Here is a 24092-nt window from a genome sequence, read left to right as displayed (position 1 = left end):
TTCAATTAAACTTCAATTAAAGTCTTTCACTGGTATATTTTCACAATAACCATTTCACATAAATAGTTTTTTTTAGCTTCTCTAGTCTTAACACTATTAAATAATATTTTTAATCGTGGGTGTCGGCCCCCGACACTTGCGCCAAAATGATTTAGGCACAGGAAATGTACCGGACATGTATTTATTTAGGTATTTTAGCGTTAATAAATAGGCCTACTGTTTCTGACAACGTGTTGTTGTGTACCAAAATATCCTCGAGTACTAGAACCCTACTGCATTCAGTTTTTACCATTCCTTTCCTATTGAGAAACGCTGTAATGACACAGAGCTACCAGTAGTTAGAATACTGAAATGAATGTTTCACAGTATGGCTTTAATTTAGGCCTATTTTTTTTTTATTTGCATCATGTCCAGCATGTCCACAACTAATGTTGGCATCACACATCTCTGTGTATCTGTCTGTCTGTGTGTCTGTCTATCTGTGTCCCTTTAATGCCCATATACTGTATGGAAAACTCTAATGTCATGAATATGAAGTCATAGTACTGTACTGACGTTCAGGGATTTGCTACAGTACATTTTCACACACGTAGAATTCGTCTTTCGTCTTATTTTAGATTTTAACCATTACACCAATTTTTTTAACCATTATTTTATACTTTGGCTATTCAAAAATAAAAGATACAAGATCTGCTATTTTTGAAAAATCGGGAACATTTGTGCAAATCTTTGAATATAAATGTACATATATATTTTTAGGCAAACATTTCAACTCAAATCTTTGCTTCTGGGGGGTCCCTGGAACAAAATATTTTGAGATGGGCGTCGGCGGCCAGATCGATACAATTTCGGGGGTCCTGATATAGCAACATAAAGTTTTTTCATTTAGAAGACATTTTTAGAATTGGCCTCAGGTCTTTATGGGTTAATACAGCACCCAGGGAGCTGTTAGAGGTCAAGTGTCTTGTTCAGGCACACACATACTGAGCGAACCCGGGGAAAACTGGAGACCATACCAACGATACCCTGCAGACAGCCTCTCTAGTCTACGCACTCAGATATGGCCACTCCATAAATAAAACATGTGAGCATGTGTCTTCGGCAGTAAGTTGGACTAGTTCTCAGTGGGTGTTCGCCTCCATGAGATCGAGATGACAATGGAAGAAAGGGTTTACAATAATGCTGGGGATTACAGCACAGTTTTTCGCAGATGATGTGGTCCTGATGGCATCAGGTAAATCCTTACCCAAAAATAAGGAGTTCAAGCAGCTCGGGGTCTCATTCACGAGTGGGCGATCAGCCAGTGAGTCAGAGCAGCAGGAGTTTTCTTATCACGACTTGGGATCCCCAGTAATAACTCTATTATTACTAACGTAGCCTGGGAAATGGAATGGGGTTCTCTGCTGGAACGGTTAGCTCCGTGACCTGACTTCAGATGAGCAGTAGAAGATGAATGGATGGATGGATGGATGGATTGATTGAATACGTTATAGAAAGGTTTGTTAACAGGACAGTCAAAGGTTATGCTAAAAGGATAACACAAAAATTGGCTTGTTTCCATTGTACTCAATTCATCAGTAATACAATTATGGATGGATGTGGAATCTTACTTCCTCTGATTACTGGCAGTATGGACAAGAAATATGACACTGCTCGGTCCAGTGGTTTGCAAGATTAGCTGCGGAGAAACAGACAGACCGACTGACAAAACCATTTTGTCTTGCCTTGCTGGGAAAAAAAAGGAGAAAAAAAGGTTTCTGTGTGCTTGTAAGATTAAAAGCCTCTGTACAGCATTGTTGAACTAAAAAACGTTGAACTAAAAAACGTCTAGTTCCCAAATGGGTCACCCTTCATCCATAGCCACCCAGGTTGGTCCGGGTCATCGGCGTGAGCCTTGCACTGTTCATCTGCCTTGGACTTGTCCTGGTTTTCAGCCTCAGCCTTTTCCCATTTATCAGTCTTGGACTTGTTGTCCTGTTCGTGGACCTTGGACTTGTCCTTTTGGTCTGCCTTGGATTTGTTAGACTTACCCCCTTTATTGACCTTGGACTTGTCCTGCTCATCGGCCTTGGACTTGGACTGGTCATAGACCTCTGCCTTGTCCCGTTTATCAACCTTGTTGCCTTTATTTCTCCTCCCCTTACCCACAGTCTGCCATGTATCTGCCATGGGCTTGTGCTCTTTATTGGCCTTGGACTTGTCCTGTTTACTAGTCTCGGACTTGCCCTGTTCATTATTGGCCTCTGCCTTATCCCATTTGGTGGCCTTGGCCATGGACTTGTCTTCATCAGCCTTGTCTGGGAATCGCTCTGTTCGGGTCGCTTGGGCTTTCTTTACTGTAGTGTTTGAAGGCTGTTTATTGTCCTTGGACTTGGCCTGTTCATCTACCTTAGACGTGTCCGGTTTATTGACCTGGGCCTTGTCCGGTTTAACAGCCTTGGATTTGTCCTGTTCATCAGCCTTGGACATGTCCCGGACAGGGGCATGTGAAGGCTGTTTATTGGCCTTGGACTTGCCCTGTTCATCTGCCTTGACGTTGTCAGCCTTGTCCTTGTCCCGGACTGGTAACCGCTCCATTTTGGTTACCTGGGCTCTCTTTACTGTAGTGCAAGGCTGTTTATCGGCTTTGGACTTGTCCTGTTTGTTGGCCTTGGAGTTGCCCTGTTCATTGGCCTTGGACCTTCCCTGTTCATTGGCCTTGGACTTGCCCTGTTCATTGGCCTTGTGGAAGTTGTGGCACTTATCGGCTTCTGCCTTGACCCAGTCATCGGCACCCATCTTGTGCAGTTTATCAGCTATGGACATCTCCTGTTCTTCTGTTATCAAAGCAGACCACAAGTCAGCAACTGATGAGTCGTAGACAACCATACCTTTTATAGCCACCAGGCCACGCTTTGTGACGCACGTTGCGACTTGTGTTTGCTCCATATATGGTAATATGGCTCCTTGGGTAATTGCAGCTAGTTATTTTTGTCTAATTCTTGGTTAGTTTTGATCTATTTACTCTGATTTACTTGTTTCTATAATGTTAAAATATTGCCTTATATGGCTACCATGCTGTTGCTGGTCAACCTGGATTGGAAAGCACTTTTTAAATGTGCTATATGAATAAAGATGACTTGACTTGACAAGACTAATGCAGCGACAGCAATCACGTTCCCTGATTCAAACCCCAGTCTCCACAGTAGTGTGGTAAATTGGCTTATAGAACAGTGTGCAAGTCAAAACATATAAAGAAATGATACTAAAGTAACCTAGCTAAAGTAAGAGTAATAATAATGTGTTGTAGACAGCCACAGTCTAACTGTCTGCACTTTTGGGCTATTCAAGTGACCTGTTGTTGACTCAGAGCCTGCCTGGCTGCTCAGCCTGATCTCCAGAGATTACCGTAACATTGCACGGAACGAGTGCACTTCATTCCGTGGATAGTCGCCTAGAAACCCCGAAATTGCGTGCATATGTACGGCGAGTCCCACGGTGGGCGTAACCAGTCGCAACCCGGAAAAACCCGGAAGCAGAGCAGTCCCCACAACAAAATTTACGATTCTGTGCCTATCGGTACATAACTCAAACGGCGCTGAGTAGGCACAGGCGAACGTCACACCGTTCAGGACGGCAACTCGGTCGCCTTAGCTCCCTCGGTGGTCCTTCACGGGGTGACAGTTCGCCTGTGACTGCGCGCCTCCGAAATGGTTTTGTCACAAAGGGAGCGCCGTACATATGCACGCAATTTGGGGGTTCCGAGGCGGCTATCCACGGAATGAAGTGCACTCGTTCCGTACAATGTTACGGTAATCTCTGGAGATCGGGTTGGGCTGCTTTGAGGGTACACTGTCCTTCTGTTATCAATGTGGGCACTTCCGTTGGTAGTTATCATATGTAATTAAATGGTTTATATTTTTGGTTTCTCGGCGGGGGGGACATTGGTCGGGAGGGGGGTGTTATCGGCTTGGTGAGTGTAATTCAACTGTATGCTTTCAGCTTCTATCGTATTAGGGTGGGCATGTGTTATGGTCCCTTTCTAGGTAAAGGAGACATTCGTTCATACCACAGAATATTTATGGTTTGCTGTGTACATTTTGTCCTAGGGTTTAAGGAACAGAGAGACCTGTGCACTGATTGGGGAAGGGGAAATGCATTTTGATGCGACGTGAGCATATTGATGTATTTTCTCTGCGAATAAGATTTTCTGAGTTGTTTTATATTTTAAGCTTGTTTTATTGGGAAATATGTTCCAGTCTTTGCCTTCTGTGTCAGTCGAAAGTCATGTGACCCATTACACACGCGTCAAATGTTAGTCGATCCGTTACTAAATACTGATATTCTTGCTTGATTTTGTGAAACAGTTTGTCTATTTTTATTTTGAAATTTAAGGTAAATCACTGTATGACTACTGTGTAATTTCGATTCCTGTATCTAAGTTGTTCTGTCTGATGTGATGTTTGATGCTAAACCTTACTGGATGTCTTTTGTTCTGCTTGAGTTTCAGCCATTGTTTGGTCTTGGGGGTGTAAGTAAGGGTTGTAAGTAATGTGATTTTTTGATGTTTTTCTTGCAAACTGTTTTATTCAATATACCTGGTTACGAAAGACGTTAAAGTCTTCCGTGGGGGGAATAGTGTGGTAAATTGGCTTATAGAACAGTGTGCAAGTCAAAACATATAAAGAAATGATACTAAAGTAACCTAGCTAAAGTAAGAGTAATAATAGTGTGTTGTATGTAGACAGCCACAGTCTAACTGTCTGCACTTTTGGGCTATTCAAGTGACCTGTTGTTGACTCAGAGCCTGCCTGGCTGCTTCTGTTATGCTGTTGTACTCGAATGCTGAATAAATGATTCTGGAACCTGGAAACCTGACGTCTCTTCTTCTCCTCTTCATTATTACCACCAACGGGCCTGATAACACGCAGTTTAATGCCTCATCATATACGACAGTAGTAAGCAGGAACTACCCTAACCAGTAACGCCCTCACCCTGGCATTCACTTTTTAATTTTGAGTAGCCGATTATTTTTTACCGCGTTTGCTACGCCATTGTTGTCATCCTGCCAATTCATTCCTCCCACTGCTGCTGTACTCTACTCTCTACTGGCTACTGGCTCACCTGCCAGTGAGGAGTCACCAGAAGGACATAGAGCCTTCGTCCTACTCCTCCTGCTCTGCTCAGCATTCCCTGCTGCCAGGTGCTGGACAAGGAGTGCTGGACAAGGAGTATGTGCAGTGACAACCATCATTCTCCCTGCCCGGCTTTCCACCCCCAAACATGGGCCAATTGTGTTCGAAAGACGCTCGGCTAAGCTGGATGCACCGCAGTAGATTAGAACCCCTAAACGTGGTGGTGGGCAGGTACTTTACACAGGGGTGAATGATATTTGATATTGTCCTTCTAATGAACATCAAACAAACAAAACATAATTATTAATGTATTATTGAATGACAATAAACATTTTCTAATGTTAGACATTTAGTAAAAGTAGGCTACAATCTCAGTGTGAGAGTGCATATCTTTGCCAGAGGCTGTATAAGTTGTGGGTTGCAGCTGTCAGGACCTGAGCAAGCTGCTGGAAGAAATAGAAACAGCATTGTGATTCTCATTTGAGTTCAACTGGATGTTGCGTTAGTGGATAGGCATAAATAAGCTATGAGCTTCTGCCCATGCCTTTTCGATCTAAGAGAATGAAGTAGTGAATTACAGTGTGTTATGTTTTGTGATTATGTTGATGTGGATCGAAATAAACTAAACTAAACTAAACTAAATGATTGGTATGCTGTTTTTAGTTAAAAATAAATAAATAATAAAATAGGCCCCTTACACAAATTTTGGAAGTCGATTACAGGCAAACTATCATTGTCATATGACTCCTGAGATCATATGTTCCTAATTTGATGAAGATAAGGTAAAAGGAAATTGTATTTCTGCAAAACACTTTGTCGCATTTGTGATACCTCCTATGGGTCTAACAGAAATGGCTTTTGTCTCTGCATTGTGTAGAGGCCCCTCAATATGTGATTCAAATTTTCAGTCCATCCTGATGTGTTAAAGATTTTTGTTGACTGATGTTTAGAGGAGAAGAGAGGCTGGACAGAGCCTTTTTATTTCAAGGACCCTCAATTGTACATGCTTTAGGCAACATATTTCCTTCCTTTCATTCCTTGGACCCCAATCTACAATCCTCTGTATGAATTTAACTCTGATCCATTTGCACACTGTCACTCAGAGTTACATACCTGTAAGGGTCCATTTGGTTCCTAACTATCAATAATGCATCTGGATCCCCTGGATTGTGGATGCATAGTAATTTCGAACTGAAGCTTATTCTGCTGTTGACATTTCCTCTAGAATAGATAAGAGTATCAAATACAAATATATATTTCTCTGCTGGGCAGAAACTCCAAAATGTTTCAGGAAATGAAAAAAAAGAATGAAAAAAAAGAATAGTGGAATGTTTGAGGATCCAGTGGAGTTATAGCTGGTTTTGTCAGAAGAGCTTTTTAAATAATTTTCATTGGTTCAATATTTGTTTTACCAACACACAGACGTAAAGGGTGTGTGTAGCACTGATTTATGCAGAAGGAGCGAGTGCATTTTCTGGCAGCGGCTGCTGCCGCGGAACTGCCGCGGAACTGCCGGTGGAGGAGCGGCAGCTGCCGGCAGTGACTGCTGGCGGTGGAGCGGGGGCTGCTGGCGGAGCAGCGGAACTGCCGCGGAACTGCCGGTGGAGGAGCGGCAGCAGCGGAACTGCCGCGGAACTGCCGGTGGAGGAGCGGCAGTCAACTTCTTTTTTCCGCCGATAAAGTATAGTTTTGGACCATGACGGAGGTGCGCCGACTCAGCAGACCTTGAGGCCAAGGAGTCGCGCCCGAGTGCCTCCAGGCGCGAGTGCCTCCAGGCGCGAGTGCCCGCGACGACCGGCCGATGGTCTGCTAGTCGACTAAGCGCCGTCCAAGTTATGTACCGATAGGCACAGAATCGTAAATAATATTGGTGGGGACTGCGTTACACAAACGCAGCACACTCCCAAAGCTGGCGCCGCCGGCAGCTCCGCGGCAGCTCCGCGGCAGCTCCGCGGAGCTGTCCCTCGATTTATGGGGAAAAAAATGCAAAAGTGTCAAAATGGAGTTAGCTGGTTTCTGCCCGACAGCAACGATTTGTAATGTTGGTGATTTAAGGATTGAAGCAAATTTGACTGTTAAACTTTAAGAAGGTGTGTTTTTCAAAGTCCCCACCATTGTAACCACAGGCTCAGGAAATATATTCTCCAAACAACCGTCTGGAATTGACCCATGTAATCAAGGAAATGAACCGATGCAATAACAATTTAATAAAATTATTTTAAACAGGAACAGAATTACAGATTAGACACAGACGGGTAATATTATATTCAGACATACTTCACACATGCATGGGCACATGCACGCACGTACGCACATGCACACCTACAAACACATACGCAATCATGTGCACATACAGTATAGCAATTATGCCCCAGTGACAGTTTCTGCAAAACTCCTTAACTCTTCAAATGAAAGAAGGGATGCACACTTGAACTAGAAAGGGGTGCATTTAATTGGAGTTTCTTCCTTGGCCTACTGGCTGCATGCACAGAAAGTTTGACTGATCGGTCCATTGATTAGCTGTGCAAAGACAGACACAGATGGATGGGCAAAAACATAATCTCCACCTCTCTGCCTTGAGATACTCAGATGTCAGTGCATCATTGCCAGCAATGTAGCTGATCGATGCCTCCTTGTACGCAGAGACAGCATCCACCTTTGTAATCATGGTCAGGCTATGCTCAACAGGCTTCAGTTCAAACCTGCATATTTACTGACGCAGTTACCTACAAAATATTTGTATTGTCACAGAGGAGACAATTATCTGCTCCTGTCTAGACTTGATTTTTTTGTAGTTGGAGTGTTGTTGCTTTTTCAAGGTGTTCTTGTCTTAGCTTATATGTGAAAACTGAGGAGATATCGGGCATTGGAGGGTCATGGAAGATATTTCGTTTTTTTTTCGACTGCAATGAAGCCAATTTCACAAGTGCAGTATTTCTGGTCCCAGAATGCCAAATGAATGTCTTTCATATTTTCGTATTTCAGAAGTGTATTTTCTGCAGGTTCTCAGAAAGTCCACCATGTCGTCCACCATGTCGTCACATCCTCAAAGGCTGTCACGATTATGATATTTTACTTGACGATTAAGTGTCGCTCAAATAATTGCGATTAACGATTTAATTGTGTTTCTGACGTTGAACACTGAACATTATGAATAACAATTACATTTCTGTTTTAGGCTTTTAGGCTTTGTAAGGAAAAGGTGCACAGGGTAGACATGACAAATAACTTACAGTACATAATTTAATAACTTTATAAAAAAAACATGAACATCGTGACGTGTTTTGAGCTTGTAGATCTGCTATTTCCACATTTTTTTTAAATGTTTGAAAACATATGAAAATGTTTCAACATGGAAATGATTATGACGATTATTACAATTATGCAAATAAATTCCCATGGCGTGTGTTATTATTTGTGCATAGTGTGGAAGCAATTGCACTGCTGGTGTGCTAGAAGAAGGCACACGGATAAACAGGAAGTCCACCCACTAGGCGATTTTAATATATGATTGTGACAGGCCTACCTATGACCATCCAATTCTATTCAGTTCATCAAGAAATTTGCTGAAGGGGTTCCTGAGATATCACGTTCACAAGAATGGGACAGACTAACGTGCGGAAGAACATACCGTACGTACGGACAACCTGAAAACATAATGCCCCCGGCTGCTACGGCTGTTGCCGGCAAAGATGTAATTAACCCATTAAGACCGGGAAAGCATCTGTGCCATTTTAGATTTGAGCTAAAAAGCACAATTTTATACTTTGGCTATTCAAAAATAGCAGGTATACAAGTTCGTAGCATGGCATGAGATGAGAGCTTGTAGATCTTCTAATTTTGAAAAATTGTGTAATTTTTTGAAAAACTCAAATCTTTGCTTCTTGGGGCCCCTGGAACAAAATATTTTGAGATTGGGGTCGGCGGCCAAATACATCATTTTGGGGGTCCTTGATCTTGACATGAAAAAGTTTGAGCACCACTGACATACAGTAGCAACAGTTTTTCAGGTCTAACGGGTTAAAACATAGGCCAGGGTCCAGGGTATGTTAACCCAAAGAGAGGTTAACTCAATCAGCTACAGTTCCCATGATACAAATAGACCACCGATAAATGACAAAACTATAGTGAATGCCACACATATAATTCATACCTTAATTGAGGACTGCATCCAGTTTAACAAATTTAAGCTATTCAATTCAGGACACGGCACTATGGACTGCAAGCCTTACATGCAAACTTGAGTAGGATACATTAAAAATATCTTAAAATAAAGAGATGCAGCAGACTATTGTTGCCCCCCCCCCACCCTTATTCAATAAACCCCCTAGAACAGGTACACTTATAGTTATTTATAGTTATTAAAATGGACAACTTCTAGTCTTAAAGGAGAATTCCGGACAAATTAAGTGTTATCTTTGATGTCTCGTTACTCACCTACCGATGTGAAAAGTAGCGTTCTTTTTTTTCATATATTCCCCTGTCGTCATTTTTTAAACACCCTCCGTTGTTATAATGGGAGCGTGAGGGTTAGTGAAATTCGTCTATTATAACCGACGCAAAGTTGTTTTTTTCACTACTAGTATTCATAGTAGAGTCTCATGATAGTCAAACATGCGTTGAAACTATCTGCGAGGCTGCCGTCAATGGCGAACGATTTAACACTGGTTGCTTGTTTCTTCCAGAACCTGGCAACTCGTGTTGCCAGATTCTGGAAACAAGCAACCAGTGTTAAATCGTTCGCCATTAACGGCAGGCTCGCAGGAATTTTCAGCGCATGTTTGACTATCATGAGACTCTACAATGAATCGTAGTAGAGAAAAAAATAACATTGCGTCGGTTATAATAGACGAACTTCACTAACCCTCACGCTCCCATTATAACAACGGAGGGTGTTTAAAAAATGACGACAGGGGAAACTGTGCACACACACTCCCTGGATGCCAATTCAGAACTTCTGCACCAAATCTTTCACATGGGCCTGTTATAGCGCCACCAGGAGGCCGATTTGTGCAAAACATTTTTTTTTATATTACTCCTACAAATTTTATCCAAACGTCATGCAAATCAGTACACAGTATCACTATAGTCATGTGATCAACACGGATCTGTCCAATTTCCCATATCCTCATTGCCTAAGGTTGGCTTCCAAAGTTGATTGGTCCGTTTTGAACAAAAAGCCTCAAAGTATACGCACAGCTTGCGATTTCCGTGAAATTTCACACGCACATTCCCACTAGGCCGAGGAAGAAATGCCACCCTTCTCACATTGGCCTGTTATAGCGCCACCAACAGGTCTAATTTAGCAAAACACATTTTTGGAACAAAATGCCTCAAATCATGAATGCAGTGTCAATGCAAGAATAAATGGCACGGTTGGCACCCTTTTCACATTGGCCTATTATAGCGCCACCAGGAGGCCAGAATAACGTACCTGACCTGGCGGAGACCTGTGCTCCGAGGAGCACTTTTTCTAGTTTTATTAGTGTATTTCCTTTGCTTGATGTTCTGTGTGAAGCACATTGAATTGCCTTGTTATTGGAATGTGCTATACAAATAAAATGTCCTTGCCTTGAACTCCCTCTTCTTTGTTGTCGTTCTCTTTCTGTAAACAATCAAAACCATGGAGCTTGCACGAAAACAAATTTCACCCACTGCTTTACACCCGTAAATCTGTGATGTGACAATAAAGATGATTCTGATTCTGTTGATTCTGTTAGACAGTGAAACATTGAAGTTATAGCAGTAATTAACGAGACAATTTCACAATAGCCACTGACAAAGAAAAGAAGCATTTTACAGTTTTCATATTTTATTTTTTTCTTCTATTAAGGCAATATTTTAACTTGCCCAGACAGTCAGTGTCTCAATAGAGGATCCAGGCCAGCGGGCCATGTAAAATTAACTTAAGTGAAATAACTGGCACCCGCCAAATGCTTAAAATGAGAATGTAGACACATAAAATGTAAATGTGTTCAATGCTTAGCTTACAGTATGTTATGGGGTCTACTGCTATCTGTGAACCCTGAACCCATAGTGAACCCACTGCTAGAAATGAACCCAGGTGGCTTATTTCAAGGGGTGGTTAATGACCACTGACTGTGGCGTATTCTATTAATCTCAGACAGAGCTGACATCTCCCTGACACAGATGAAAGCACTGCAGCCCATGTAACATACTATGGGTGACTAATTATATTGACATATAATTAAAAACTGTAATTTAATTATTCTTCACTGATGGTATGGGCGGTGGGTGCTCCCAGATTAGTGCCTAATCTGAAAACGCTGCATGACGAAGGCCAGAAGGGTCGAAATGCGTTCGTTCTTTAGTGGACTGCTGCTGCAGTACATTAAAGGCCAACTTTGTGAGTGTAGATGTTCCTTTGAAGTGCCTAATCTTTGTCATGTACACTTTTAACTTGGGTGGCTCATTTAGCCTGCACTTACTTACTCCATGTGAAAATGTAGCGGAGGAGGCATGTTTTTTTCTAAGACATGATCCACTGCTTAACGGTTACTTCTGTTACTTTTAGCAGGTCCAGGATCAAATCCTCTCTTCTCTACTGTATATCAGTGGTTCTCAACCTGCGGGTCGGACCCCCAGGGATTTTGGGGGGTCCCCAGATGATATGCACTCAACAGTAAACAAACCCACATACAGTATAAGTGTATACGGGGTATCTGCACATTTCTAAAGTGACCATTTAAATAAATAAATACAAATAAATAGTGAACATTACTGCATCAAAAGTAATCAACAAACTATACAACAAAAATGGTCAAACATTTGCCAAATTGTCGAATTTTACCTAAGACAGAGGCAAAAACATTGACGATCTACATGCTCACAACACCTTGCGTTGCGAGGCATTGTGAGCTTGTAGATCTTCTATTTTTACATTATTTATCAGTGGAACCGAGTCAAACAAAATGTAATGCCTCAACTCTTACAATTCCAAGTGCTTGTCAGGGTGGGGGGTCCCCAGTTCAAATATGATCATTTTTGGGGGTCGTGGCCTGAAAAGATTGAGAATATCACCTGTCTGAGAACATTCTGCTTCACACTCAGTAACGCATATTCAAACCTGGGAGCTACACTTTTTTTGGTTTGTTTAAGTGACCTCCCATTGTCATTCAGACTACACACATGAATGCTCAGTCCCTTGTGGTCCAGTGCTGATAAACACCCACCCACCCACAAACACACACACAGTGGACCGCTGATTCATATTATCTGGTTCTGACACCTGCATTGTGCCCGTTTGTACAGTCCCAGGAGAGACCACAGTTCAATGGGAAAATTAGAGGAAATTTTGTTCATGCCCAAGGAGATGTTTTTACATTTTATTATGAAAAGGGACAATTGATTTGCAGACAGGGCTTCAATCAATGAAAATACAGGGCTTCAATCAATGAAAATAACCACAGAAATAGCAACACACACACACACACACACACACACACACACACACACACACACACACACACACACACACACACACACACACACACACACACACACACACACACACACACACACACATGCGTAATAGCATACTGTATGCATGTCACACATATTTCTACAAGATTTTCAGTGAAGCTGTACCATGAGTAAATTAATCATGTTCATGCGGAAATAATTTATATTATGTATGTAGGCTAGTTTCCGCTCTTAGAAAACACCCTAACAGCTGCTTACTGAAGACCTTAGGAAGTCTGTTTAAGTCATACATAAAAGCCTCAGAATTCTCAATTTTGCACGATTCCACGTTAGCTAAAAATGTAAAATTTGACTTGTTCCTTCCATTTCTTTTTTATATGGTTCAGATCTATCAGTAGGTAAGGAGCTGTCACTGACGAGTTGACAACTTATCAAAGTGTCTGGCAGGTTCTGTGAGGACTCGGAGGGTTGGCTGGCAGTCAAAGAACAATACTGCACTGGATACGCAACAACATTGTGCACTTTTGAAAAGGGGGGGGGGCATGAAACTTCTAGCACAGTTAGTAAAATACCATAATGCCATTACTTTCAGATGTAGAGGGAAGTCAGATTTGACCCCTGAGGACTGTGAGAGGTCACATACCTGATGGCAAATATAACACATATCATTTTGGAACCAAACAGTGTAGAAAATCATTTAAGGTGTAATTCCCAACTAAATTGGGATGCCCATTCATTTGGTGTACTTTTGAGATCACCAGTATTCAAGAAAATGTGTTTAGATCAAGGTCAATGATACTTTTTCCCAAAAATAAGCCATCAGTGGAAATTTGCAAATGAACACCCGGTGGTGTCCCTGTGGGGAATTTAGTTATTTTGTCCTTGTGACAGATGTGGTGCAGTTATGTACTGTGAAAGACATCACTCAGCTGTACAAGGTTAGACTGGAGCTGAAAATTCAGTTTATCCACTGCACTAGTCTATAACTGGTACAATATGTTGGTGTCTCAAAGCATTACCCACTGCTTTCACTTTAGTTTTGTGTTTGTCTAGGGGAGGTTACACAGTGAACGAGTCTTAGCATACAACATAATCTGTGTGTGTGTGTTAAATTTAAAATTGTGAGGTCCAGCATATTTTAAACATATTACCATTAGATCACATACCCTGCCTTTATTTGCCCTGGGTGGGGAGAGTGGGAACAGGACCTAGGTGGTGATAAGCTTGTGCTGTATGTAGCCACTGAAGCTAAAGCTGTGTTTTCCCTAAAGGTTACATAGCAGTTGACCAATCGGAGGCTAAACTTCCTTTGCACGATGAACTGGCACTACAAGCAACCTCGCTACATAAGGAAATGTACTGCATCAAACGTTGATGCTGAGGTTGAATTGGTACAATTCACAGCTGAGGAGACACTGGAGTTTATCAGGGTAAGTAAGTAAGTAAGTAAATTTTATTTATATAGCACCTCTCACAGAGAGAACTCACAAAGTGCTTAACATACATTGAATAAAAACAAAAACAAGCAAGAAAACATTAAAAACTGTACAATTCATGTGCATCAACAACATAGACAAAGAGGTTATAATGAGACAGCAAATGCTTGTGCGAAAAGTAGAGTTTTAAGTTTCTTTTTAAAAATATCCACAGATGGTACCTCTCTTAAGATTTGAGGAAGGGTGTTCCAGAGTCTCGCTGCAACCGCTTGGAAAGCTCTGTCGCCTTTGGTTTTTAAAAAAGTTTTTGGAATCTTTATGAGCCCCTGGTCAGCTGACCTTAGGGCCCTTGTGGGCTCATAGGGCGGACTAGGTCGGTTAAATATTTCGGAGCCTGACCGTTCCGAGCTCTGTAGGTTAAAACCAAGACCTTAAAAGGGTGTAAAGGAAAAGGATCAAAGGCGTAGCACACTAGAAGCAACTTCTGTGTTCTGAGACAAATCTCTTCTCACACTGTAGGGAAATACATATCCTATACCATTTCATTCTAGAAGTGTTGTTCACATTATTTTCTCATTGTCTTTGTGTGTACAGTATACATAAATTGGGCAATGGATATGTGATTGTATGTCTCTTGTAATTTTTTTTCACTCTTCATACCAGTAACCTGTAAGCTGATTGTATGACAATCTGTATAGTAGTGTTTGATTGATTGAATTGATTGAATATTTTATTAGGCAAAAAAATGTAAAACAGCACAGTTACATTTAAAATACTTTGTCTAACAGGTCCGTTCATAAAAGTCCTTGCGGACTTGTTTCCAATGAGGGCCTTGGTATTTAATTCATAGGCATATATAGTGGCACCACAGTTCAAATATCATTACAAAATAAACAGCCAAAAACAATATATAACACTATGTACAACAAAAAAAATAAAAAAGAGGGGAAAAAAAATATGTACAAGAACAGGGGGGGGGGGGTCTGCTGTCTAACGGGAAAATGGTACTACCTCCACCTTTGGCCTCCTGAAAGGTGATTTTTTAAGGCTCTTTTAAATGAGCCCAGCGAACTGCATTTTTTGAGGGATGGAGTTAGACTATTCCAATCCTGGGTGGCAGTGCTGTAGAAGGAGAATTTGCCCATGTTTGATTTATGGGTGGGTGGTACCAAATTGTTGTTAACGCTCCCTCTGGTATTGTGACTGTGGGTGTCGCTAACTTTTTGGAGGTGTGTATAGGTGTGTGTATATCTGTCGTCTGTCTCTTATATGCCATCATGATTTGTGTGCATGGGGATCTCATCTTAAACAAACTCAGTGCTTAATGAGTCTCCCAGTTTAGTAGACCTTGTATTGTGAATTTGTACTTCCATGTACTGATGTTCTCATGTCTTACTAAATAAAGTACATCAATAAATCAATGATAAACAAATTACGATAAAATAAAAAGAGCTTACACAGCCAATAGAAAAAAATACATTTTATTTTTATTTTCAGAATTGTGAGACAGTAAAAGGCAGAGGAATCGAAGACGAGCCATGAATCACAGACTCTGGTTCAGGTTCGATTGAAAACAGCCTGGCATCCCATTTGGGCTGTGAGAGGAGAAGCAATAAGCCTCCGAGTCCCTGCTGTGAAGAGATGTGTTGAAATCTAATGTATTTTGCCATTTCTTCCTCACCAATTCATATGACTGACAGACTGACAGCTCCAGCCAGTAACTTGGAAAAGGGGTGGAAAAGCTCATCAAATAAAAATATAGAAAAAATAACTAATATAAACATCCAGCCGACCAGTTCAGTTTCTGTTGATGTTTGGACCTACAAGGGGCATGCTGTGGAGACCGGTCTGTCCACTTCTGCTCCTTTAAAACAACAACTTAGCTGTCCTCCCACAATGAGACCAACCACTTTCAGCTACACACACACACACACACACACACACACACACACACACACACACACACACACACACACACACACACACACACACACACACACACACACACACACACACACACACACACACACACACACACACACACACACACACACACACAGACTATGTGTCTCTCTCAGTCATCTGGTTCGGTGACACACTGTTCCACTATCTCCCTGAGGTTGGGGTTCTCCATGGCGGCAGCCACTCTTTCCTTGTCATTGATCTGCTTGTTAACTGCAGAGACACAGAGACAAGACATCATCAGTGCATCCCATGTCTATACATCCCATCCCAGTGTTTCTCAACCAATGGTCCACGGACTACTAGTGGTCCATGGCATAATTAGGCCTGCAGGTGGTCCATGGGAACATGTTTTAAAATGTAAATACAGAAGGGGATCTCTGATGGTGATATCAAAGAAAAAGACCTGCATACTGTCAGGAACTTGCAATAAAAATGTAGCTCTACATTTTCGTTCCTGACAGTGTGTGGGTCCTTTTCTTTGATATCACCATCGGAGATCCCCTTCTGAATATATGCATTTTTTTTAGACATTATTTAACTGAAATATGCAAGTGTTCCGGAGCAAAAAAAAGGTTCCAGTCGCACTTTATCCATCCTTCCATTAAACTCATATTAACTGATATAGGCTACTGATTTGTATCTTATGTATGCGTGAGCAGACACATGCGATTAATATGTGCATATTTTGATTGAATACTTTATACTTGATTTGGTACATCAAGTACACTTTGATGCCAATACTTTTGCACTTTTACTTGACTTGAATACAGGACTTTTACTTGTGGTATTGCTACTACTTAAAGGATGACTTCACCCATTTTTTTATCTTCATATAATTGGTCTTCACTAATACTCATGATAATATGGTACCATTTTTGTCTACTCTGTCAGAGGAGGGCTGTGGACAGTTCAGAATCCCGCCTACCAGTGACATCATCGATGGGGAAATCCAAGCTATAGAAACTGTAGGCTTTCTATTACTGGAAAGTTGCAAATAGAAGCAATTATTCTCACGTTGATAAAAAACAGAAAAAGTTTGGGGGGAAAAAAACCTTCCTAACGATGATGTCACTGGTAGGCGGGTTTCTGAACTGCCCACAGCCCTCCTATGAGACACAGACCGAGTAGGATTTTTTTTTTGCCATTTTATCGTGAGCATTAGTGAGGACCATGATTTATATAAAGATGTGTGAAGTGGTCCTTTAAGTAAGAACTCTGAGTACTTCTTCACCACTAACCAAGGGTAGGCCAGCCCACCTCGCTCAAATCACAAAAGCACACATAGTAATCTGCCTGTGGAGCATGAAATGATTTTCCAAGTAAAGTCATCAGTGGCCAGAACATCAGGTGCTTCTGCAAATCATCAGCAAAAAAGTATCCATCCTTAGAAAGAGGTAATGACATAGAGCCATTATTGCCTTGTACAAGCGTGACAATAACGTTGATTCATGATTTGATGGTAGATATGTGTTCTTGGAAATGGTTCTGAAAAAGCACACTGGGTCAGAGTGACCTAAGCCACTATTGTCTGTCATCTATTGGGCTTTGTTGCATGTCATTGTATTTCATAATAGCTGAGTCATTAGACCAGTGGTTCTCAACCTGAGGGTTGGGACCCCCAGGGGGGGCCCCCCAAGTGATTTTGGGGGGTCCCCAGATGATTAGCTTAATGTGCAACATTGTCTTCTCACTCAACAGTAAACAAATCAACATACAGTATAAGTGTATACAGGGTATCTGCACATTTATAAAGTCACAATTTAAGGACTTTTAAGACCAATGCACAGTCTACTGACTGGATGGATACTGTGTCTTATGTATAGTCTTGGGATATCATAAAATACAAAATATCGATCGGCATGCATGTTTGTTATTGTTGTTGTTGTCTCCGCCAGGCTGAAGGCCGATTATTGCAAAACATTATATATTTTATTTTGATATTACTCCTACAGATTTTGTCCAAACAACACGCAAATCGGTACACATTATCTTTATAGTCATGCGATGAAGACAGATCTGTCAGATTTTTCATATTCCATCCTGATTGGCCAAGATTGGCTTCCAAAGTGTGCAGGTGTGGCGTGTTTTGAACACAATACCTCAAATCATGAGCACAGCATCTGATTGCCGTGCAACATTGCTGGCCCACAAAAGCTACCTGGCCTGGCGGAGACCTGTGCTCCGAGGAGCACAATTTTCTAGTTGAGAAATGTACCATGTCAAACACGGTTGCTGTGGATTCATTTGCTGAATTCATGGTCAAAGATACACTAGAGTTTATACCATTTTGTTTATTAACAAAGTGTTTATATGCAAAAGCCATATTTGAAATATTCTGATATATATTAATTAACATCGGGAGCTCTTCCCAATTATCAATGCTTGAAGGAGGCATCATTGCCAAGCCTAATAGCCTACTGTCTGTGTGAATGGATGTTGTGTATAACATTTTAGTATTGCTGTTATTTTATGTTAAAATAATAATAGCAACAACAAAAAGTAGCTTTGAATACACATACTGCACGAAAAGCAGGTGAATTGAATTAACTGATAAGAAGTAGCTTTAATACCCAAAACACTACCATGCTCCATTACTTCTGAGACTCTAATCTCTGAGTAGAAACCATGTGCTGGTTAAACATGTACACTTACTGTCTTCTTCTGTAGAGTGAGTTCCCTCAGAAATGTAAATTTCCAACTGGAAAGGCAAAAATTGGGAAGATAATGTAAAGTTAAAAAGGCAATTACTGTATATTGTGTGATGTGTATATATCATTTATTTAATTACTTTATATGCTTTTATTTGATCAGGGAGTTAAATAAAGTACAATGTCTTAATTACAACCAGCATCCCGCAAAACCTCACACAAGGATTGTGTGAGTGAGTGAGTGAACTAGAATGATAGAACTCATAGATTCTTGTATTTAACTATCCCATGTTGTCATTAGCCTTCTCAGTCAGATGACATTTTCATGTGATTTGGTCTGGCTAGGACGCTAGGTAGTCATTATTTTAAAGAAAATGCTCTGAAAACAAACACTGCTGATTCATGCACTACCTGCTTATTATGGTGTCTCAGTCAGTATACCCATAATTACTAGCTAGTATGTGTAATTTGGGTACTTTAAACTTACTACCTGGGACATTGCCCAACAACATATTGAGTTGTTGCTGTACCACGTGCCAAACTAAATTCCTTGTATGAATCTGGCATAATCACTCCTTATAGGGAGAACGGATAAGTGTAACTGGCCCATAACATAGCCAATACCCCACTATGGTTCTATACTCACCTTGTGTTTGAATGGTAAACATCGCTGCAGTTTGACTTGTAAGCACAGGCCTGAAAACACACAAAGAAAGTTACTGTCAGAAATAGATAATGATATGAGATGATTAGCTCAATGAGCAGAGTAAAGGTCAGAGACGTTGGAACATATTCGTTTCGGAAGGGCTTTCAGAACTAGATCGGAGAGTCAGGACCAACTCTATGGTCAGGACATCTGGAGGTGCAGAAGCATCTAAAAAAATCGAAAGTTCTGAATGACGTCAACATGTAGATATTTCATGTCCCTTTGCGAAGAAAAGTTTGCACATCGGAAGGAGCATGTACTGTATAGCAAAGACCAGTGTTAGTCAGGAGAACTATAAATTCTTGTTAAATGTGGATGCAGGGAGAGAGTTGACAAAGTGTCTGCACAATGACAGTTAAATTAAAATGTCAGGTTATTCCCAGAAGGCTCCAGAGTAGACCTTGAGCCCACATTCACATTATAGTGTTTTAAATTGACATGGCAGTGCCAAAGCTGTCAAAACAGGTGCCCAACCTTAGAGCGAGCAAAGGAACACTATTTTAAAGCACTTTGTAAGACTGTTTCGAAAAGTGCTTCAAAAGGTTTATTATTGAAATCACAGCACAGTCCCACATTGTGTTTTCTATTCACCCAAAATTGCGAAGCGCCAACATTTCTGCCAATATAATGTGAAAGGATTTTTTTGCGCCGATAACAGAAGTCGATTTTTTTTTTGCGTGTATCAGTGTGTGTTTGTGTGTTTCTGAGCATATTGCTTTATTTCAATCTGATACACAATGTTCCTATTTTGTGAGTCTTGCAGTGGACCGCTGATTCATATTATCTGGTTCTGACACCTGCATTGTGCCCGTTTGTTCAGTCCCAGGAGAGACCACAGTTCAATGGGAAAATTAAGAGGAAATTTTGTTCATGCCCAAGGAGATAATATGTTCAATTCACATTTTATTATGAAAAGGGACAATTGATTTGCAGACAGGGCTTCAATCAATGAAAATAACCACAGAAATAGCAACTCTCACACACACACACACACACACACACACACACACACACACACACACACACACACACACACACACACACACACACACACACACACACACACACACACACACACACACACACACACACACACACACACACACACACACACACACACAGTCTGTTAACGGCTGTGTTATCTGCTGGGGGACATCGTACCAATCAGTGTGGCCAGGGAGCAGTGTGGAACAGTTGGCGAGAACTTGATAATGATGAGATACTCCTCCTCTCCAATCTCTTGGACCTCCACACATTTCTCTGTCACTACTTCCAACTCCTCTAGGGTGTTAGGCTTTTCTGGGTCCCGGATCGACCGAATCACATCTGGGGAACCAGGAGAGTTGAGTTACAGCACTAGAGAGGTTAAAGCTGGAAATATTTAATGTAATGAATACATTTGTATTTTAACCAATTTGTGTAGTATAATATATTATACTACACTACTACAATATTATAATATATTATGTTAAAACAATACAAGACAACATAGCAAAATATTTTTTATTTCTGTCTCCGCCAGGCCGAAAGGCATGGCCGAGACTATGTTTTGCACCCTGTCCGTCCGTCCGTCCGTCCGTCTGTGGACAGCTAATCTCCGGCACTGTTGGCTTGATCGCAGCGGAACTGTGCACGCACACTCCCTGGATGCCAGAGCAGAACCTCTGCCCCAAATTTCTCACATGGGCCTGTTATAGCGCCACTAGGAGGCCGCTTTTTGCAAAACATTTTTTTTGACAGTACTCCAACAGATTTTGTCCAAACATCACGCAAATCGCCTCTATAGTCATTAAATGAAACAGGTCTTTTAGATTTTTCATATTCCATCGTGATTGGCTAAGATCAGCTTCCTAAGTTTGGAGGAGTGCTCCGTTTTGAACAAAATGCCTCAAAACAAATTTTTTATATTACTCCTTCAGATTGTATCAAAATTTCACGGAAACTTTGCACACACATTCGCACTACGCTGAGGAACAAATGCCACCCTTTTAATATTGCCCTACATTGCGCCACTAGGAGGCCAATTTTTGCAAAGCATTGTTTTTTAAATTACTTTTATATCACTAGTCATGTGATCAAGACGGATCCATCCTATTTCTCATATTCCATCCTGATTGGCGAATTTCGAACATTGTTGGCCCACACCTGACCTGGCGGAAACCTGTGCTCTGATGAGCACTTTTTCTAGCTGTATGTGGTTTTTGTCCATGTATGTAGGTACTGTATGTACAGTATTAGCCATGGTTCACATGACGCTTGTATACAAGCGTCATGGTGCCGAGTCCCCCTGGTCTAAAGTTGTATTTGATTTTTTCACATTGCCATCTCTCACATAAACATAAACGTTCAGATTTCAAATATAAAGTGCTTACCACCGAGCCACGGATGTTACAAGGCGATGCGGACCGCGATGAGTACCCGTATCTCCCGTATTGTTCAATAAAAAGCATTTTAATCCCATCGCCGGCCATTTTCTCCAAATTGTCTCCGATACTTTCAACCATGCGACACTAATGGTTGGGAGGTGTATTGCACTCTGATACATTACAAAACAAAAAAAAAAAAAAAAAAAAAAAAAAAGAAAATGGCCGGCGATGGGATTAAAATGCTTTTTATTGAACAATACGGGAGATACGGGTACTCATCGCGGTCCGCATCGCCTTGTAACATCCGTGGCTCGGTGGTAAGCACTTTATATTTGAAATCTGAACGTTTATGTTTATGTGAGAGATGGCAATGTGAAAAAATTGAACACAACTTTAGACCAGGGGGACTCGGCACCATGACTGTCATGGTATGACAGTCATGTTTCAGGGCTAGTACAGTATATATGATTTGTTTCGTCTACTCTGTATACATGTAACGATTGTGACGACAACGAGATGGTACATCTCAAGGGGTTTATCCTATAAAGAAACTTGAACACACACAAAATAACACAATAATACATGTCATCAACAAATACAAAATACTATATACTGTATGTACAAAGGTGAAAAGGGAAAAACTGCGGCAGTGGGTGATACCTCCTTTCTATGGGAATTTGCATTCACCTACCCTTGTGGTCTCCTGACCCAGTTTTGATGGGTAGGACATACAGTCCCCCCTACCTCACACACAGTCACATGGTCTGTTGTCACAGACATGAGTCACCCAATGCTGACTGACTCAACCAGTCGGCAATGACACCAGTACTTTGACAAGTTAACACATGATAATCTAGTACAGTTCAAACATATACAAAACAATACATTTAATCAGTTGTCTGATTATTACACAGACAACACTTTGATCAGCACCTACCAACTGATATGTTGACTCTTTCAGGTTGTCTAGTTTTAGTATGTAATGTAATCATGAGTGCAATAGCTTATCTATAGCAATAGCACTGGTTCTCCAGGGACCCTCAGGGTTCCAAATGAACGCTTATTACAGGTCTGTAACTCTGTTAACTGTGAGTTATGGGTCCTTGAAATTAAAAAGTTTGAGAACCACTGATCTTGTAATAATGCTAGCCACGAGTTTAGCTCACTTGTTAGCTTACCATAAACTTCTAATGCCTTCTCTTCCATTTTCTGGGTCCTGAGTGCATTCTTCTTGTCATAAAGTCCAGAAACCTGTAAGACTTTAGTGACAGTGAGAGACACAAGGCTCGACACTACTTCCATCTTTCACAAAACGCCATAATAAAAGACTATTGTGAACAACTGGGACTGAATGGCTTTGACAGGTAAACATACATCAAAACTAGGGCTGCCAGTTTACAATAGATCTACAACTACTGTGGATCTGGTCCGTGTATTTCGGCTGGATTTGCGATGGCGGTTGAGATCTCTACTATGCACATTGGACATCGTTGTTTGTTTGCGTCTGGGTGTCGCGCACCGAAGATAGCCGATCTACAAGCTCACAACGCTTCAGGATGTGAAGCGTTGTGAGCTTGTAGATCGGTGGTGCGCGCAACACTTCGTAGCTTATTTGTTGCAGGAAGAAGCAATCGACTAACGATCAATACTAGCCTTGGAACACAAGACGGTCATCTGTCATGACCGCGTCTTGTATGATCTTCAAAATTGTGTTTGCTTTTTTTCTCATTTTGTCCGTACATCTGCATAAACGTTCGGATTTAAAATATAAAGTGCTTAACCTATGGCCACAAATGTTATAATTATGTGCTGGTCCACATAAGTACCCGTATTTTCCGTATTGTTCAATAAAAAGCATTTTAATACGATTGGTGGCCATTTTCTCCGTATATTTCAACCGCGTGACCCTATTGGTTGGGAGGTGTATTGCACTCAAATATATTATAACTCTATGAGAAAATGGCCACCAATCGGATTAAAATGCTTTTTGTTGAACAATACGGATGATACAGGTACTTTTGAGAACCCGTAAATAATTGTAACATTTGTGGCCATAGCATAAGTTCTTTATATTTGAAATTTGAAAGTTTATGTAGATGTATGGGTTACAATTGAAGAAAATGCAAACACCAGGTTGAAGTTCATCCATGACGGTCCTGACAGACGACCGTCGTGTATCCATTGCTCCGCTCCTGATTGGACGGCTTCGGTCAGCTGACACTCAGGGAGGAGGGGAAAGACATCACATGACAAGTGACTGACGGACCAGTGCAGGAAGATAATGTCCACTTCCACTTGTCTGTTTACCACTGTGTTTTACCACGCAGCATGTTATTTAGTGTTTTAGTTTAGTGTTGTTGGTAGAAAATGGCTCCAAGGGCAAAAGCCTGACTCCTGGGTCTATTGTTATTATT

General features: G+C 41.2%; 1 protein-coding gene across 4 annotated transcripts; it reads right to left on the bottom strand.

Annotated features, from left to right (window-relative positions):
* Window positions 1–15458: 15458 nt before the first annotated feature.
* On the bottom strand, window positions 15459–23169 carry ciao2a (cytosolic iron-sulfur assembly component 2A). Of its 4 annotated transcripts, none has more exons than XR_013933754.1 (6): window positions 22857–23142; window positions 20474–20638; window positions 19253–19302; window positions 18611–18656; window positions 15974–16168; window positions 15459–15909 (listed from the first exon to the last, which is right to left on the bottom strand). XR_013933754.1 is itself a non-coding variant. In XM_080437653.1 (6 exons), the coding sequence occupies exons 2-6, from the start codon at window positions 22882–22884 to the stop codon at window positions 16068–16070; spliced, it is 390 nt and encodes a 129-aa protein (XP_080293779.1). In that variant the 5' UTR covers window positions 22885–22937; window positions 23053–23169; the 3' UTR covers window positions 15459–16067. The 4 variants fall into 4 exon arrangements, 2 of the variants coding, with proteins under 2 accessions (XP_080293779.1, XP_080293778.1); XR_013933755.1 differs by having other exon boundaries at window positions 15978–16168; XM_080437653.1 differs by having other exon boundaries at window positions 15459–16168; window positions 22857–22937; window positions 23053–23169.
* Window positions 23170–24092: the final 923 nt, after the last annotated feature.

The sequence above is a fragment of the Gymnoscopelus braueri genome (assembly GCF_963280865.1).
Source record: "Gymnoscopelus braueri genome assembly, chromosome: 9".
Taxonomy (NCBI): domain Eukaryota; kingdom Metazoa; phylum Chordata; class Actinopteri; order Myctophiformes; family Myctophidae; genus Gymnoscopelus; species Gymnoscopelus braueri.
The sequence above is the reverse complement of the archived record's forward strand: the minus strand, read 5'-3'. Positions and strand labels throughout refer to the sequence as shown.

Coding starts and splice junctions, on each gene's coding strand:
- ciao2a (XM_080437652.1), bottom strand. CDS start 22,980: ATGGAAGTAGTGTCGAGCCTTGTGTCTCTCACTGTCACTAAAGTCTTA. Junction 20,639..22,856: donor GAAGGCATTAGAAGTTTATG/GTAAGCTAACAA, acceptor CTGGTTCCCCAG/ATGTGATTCGGTCGATCCGG. Junction 19,303..20,473: donor CTCCCTGGCCACACTGATTG/GTACGATGTCCC, acceptor GTGTGTTTTCAG/GCCTGTGCTTACAAGTCAAA.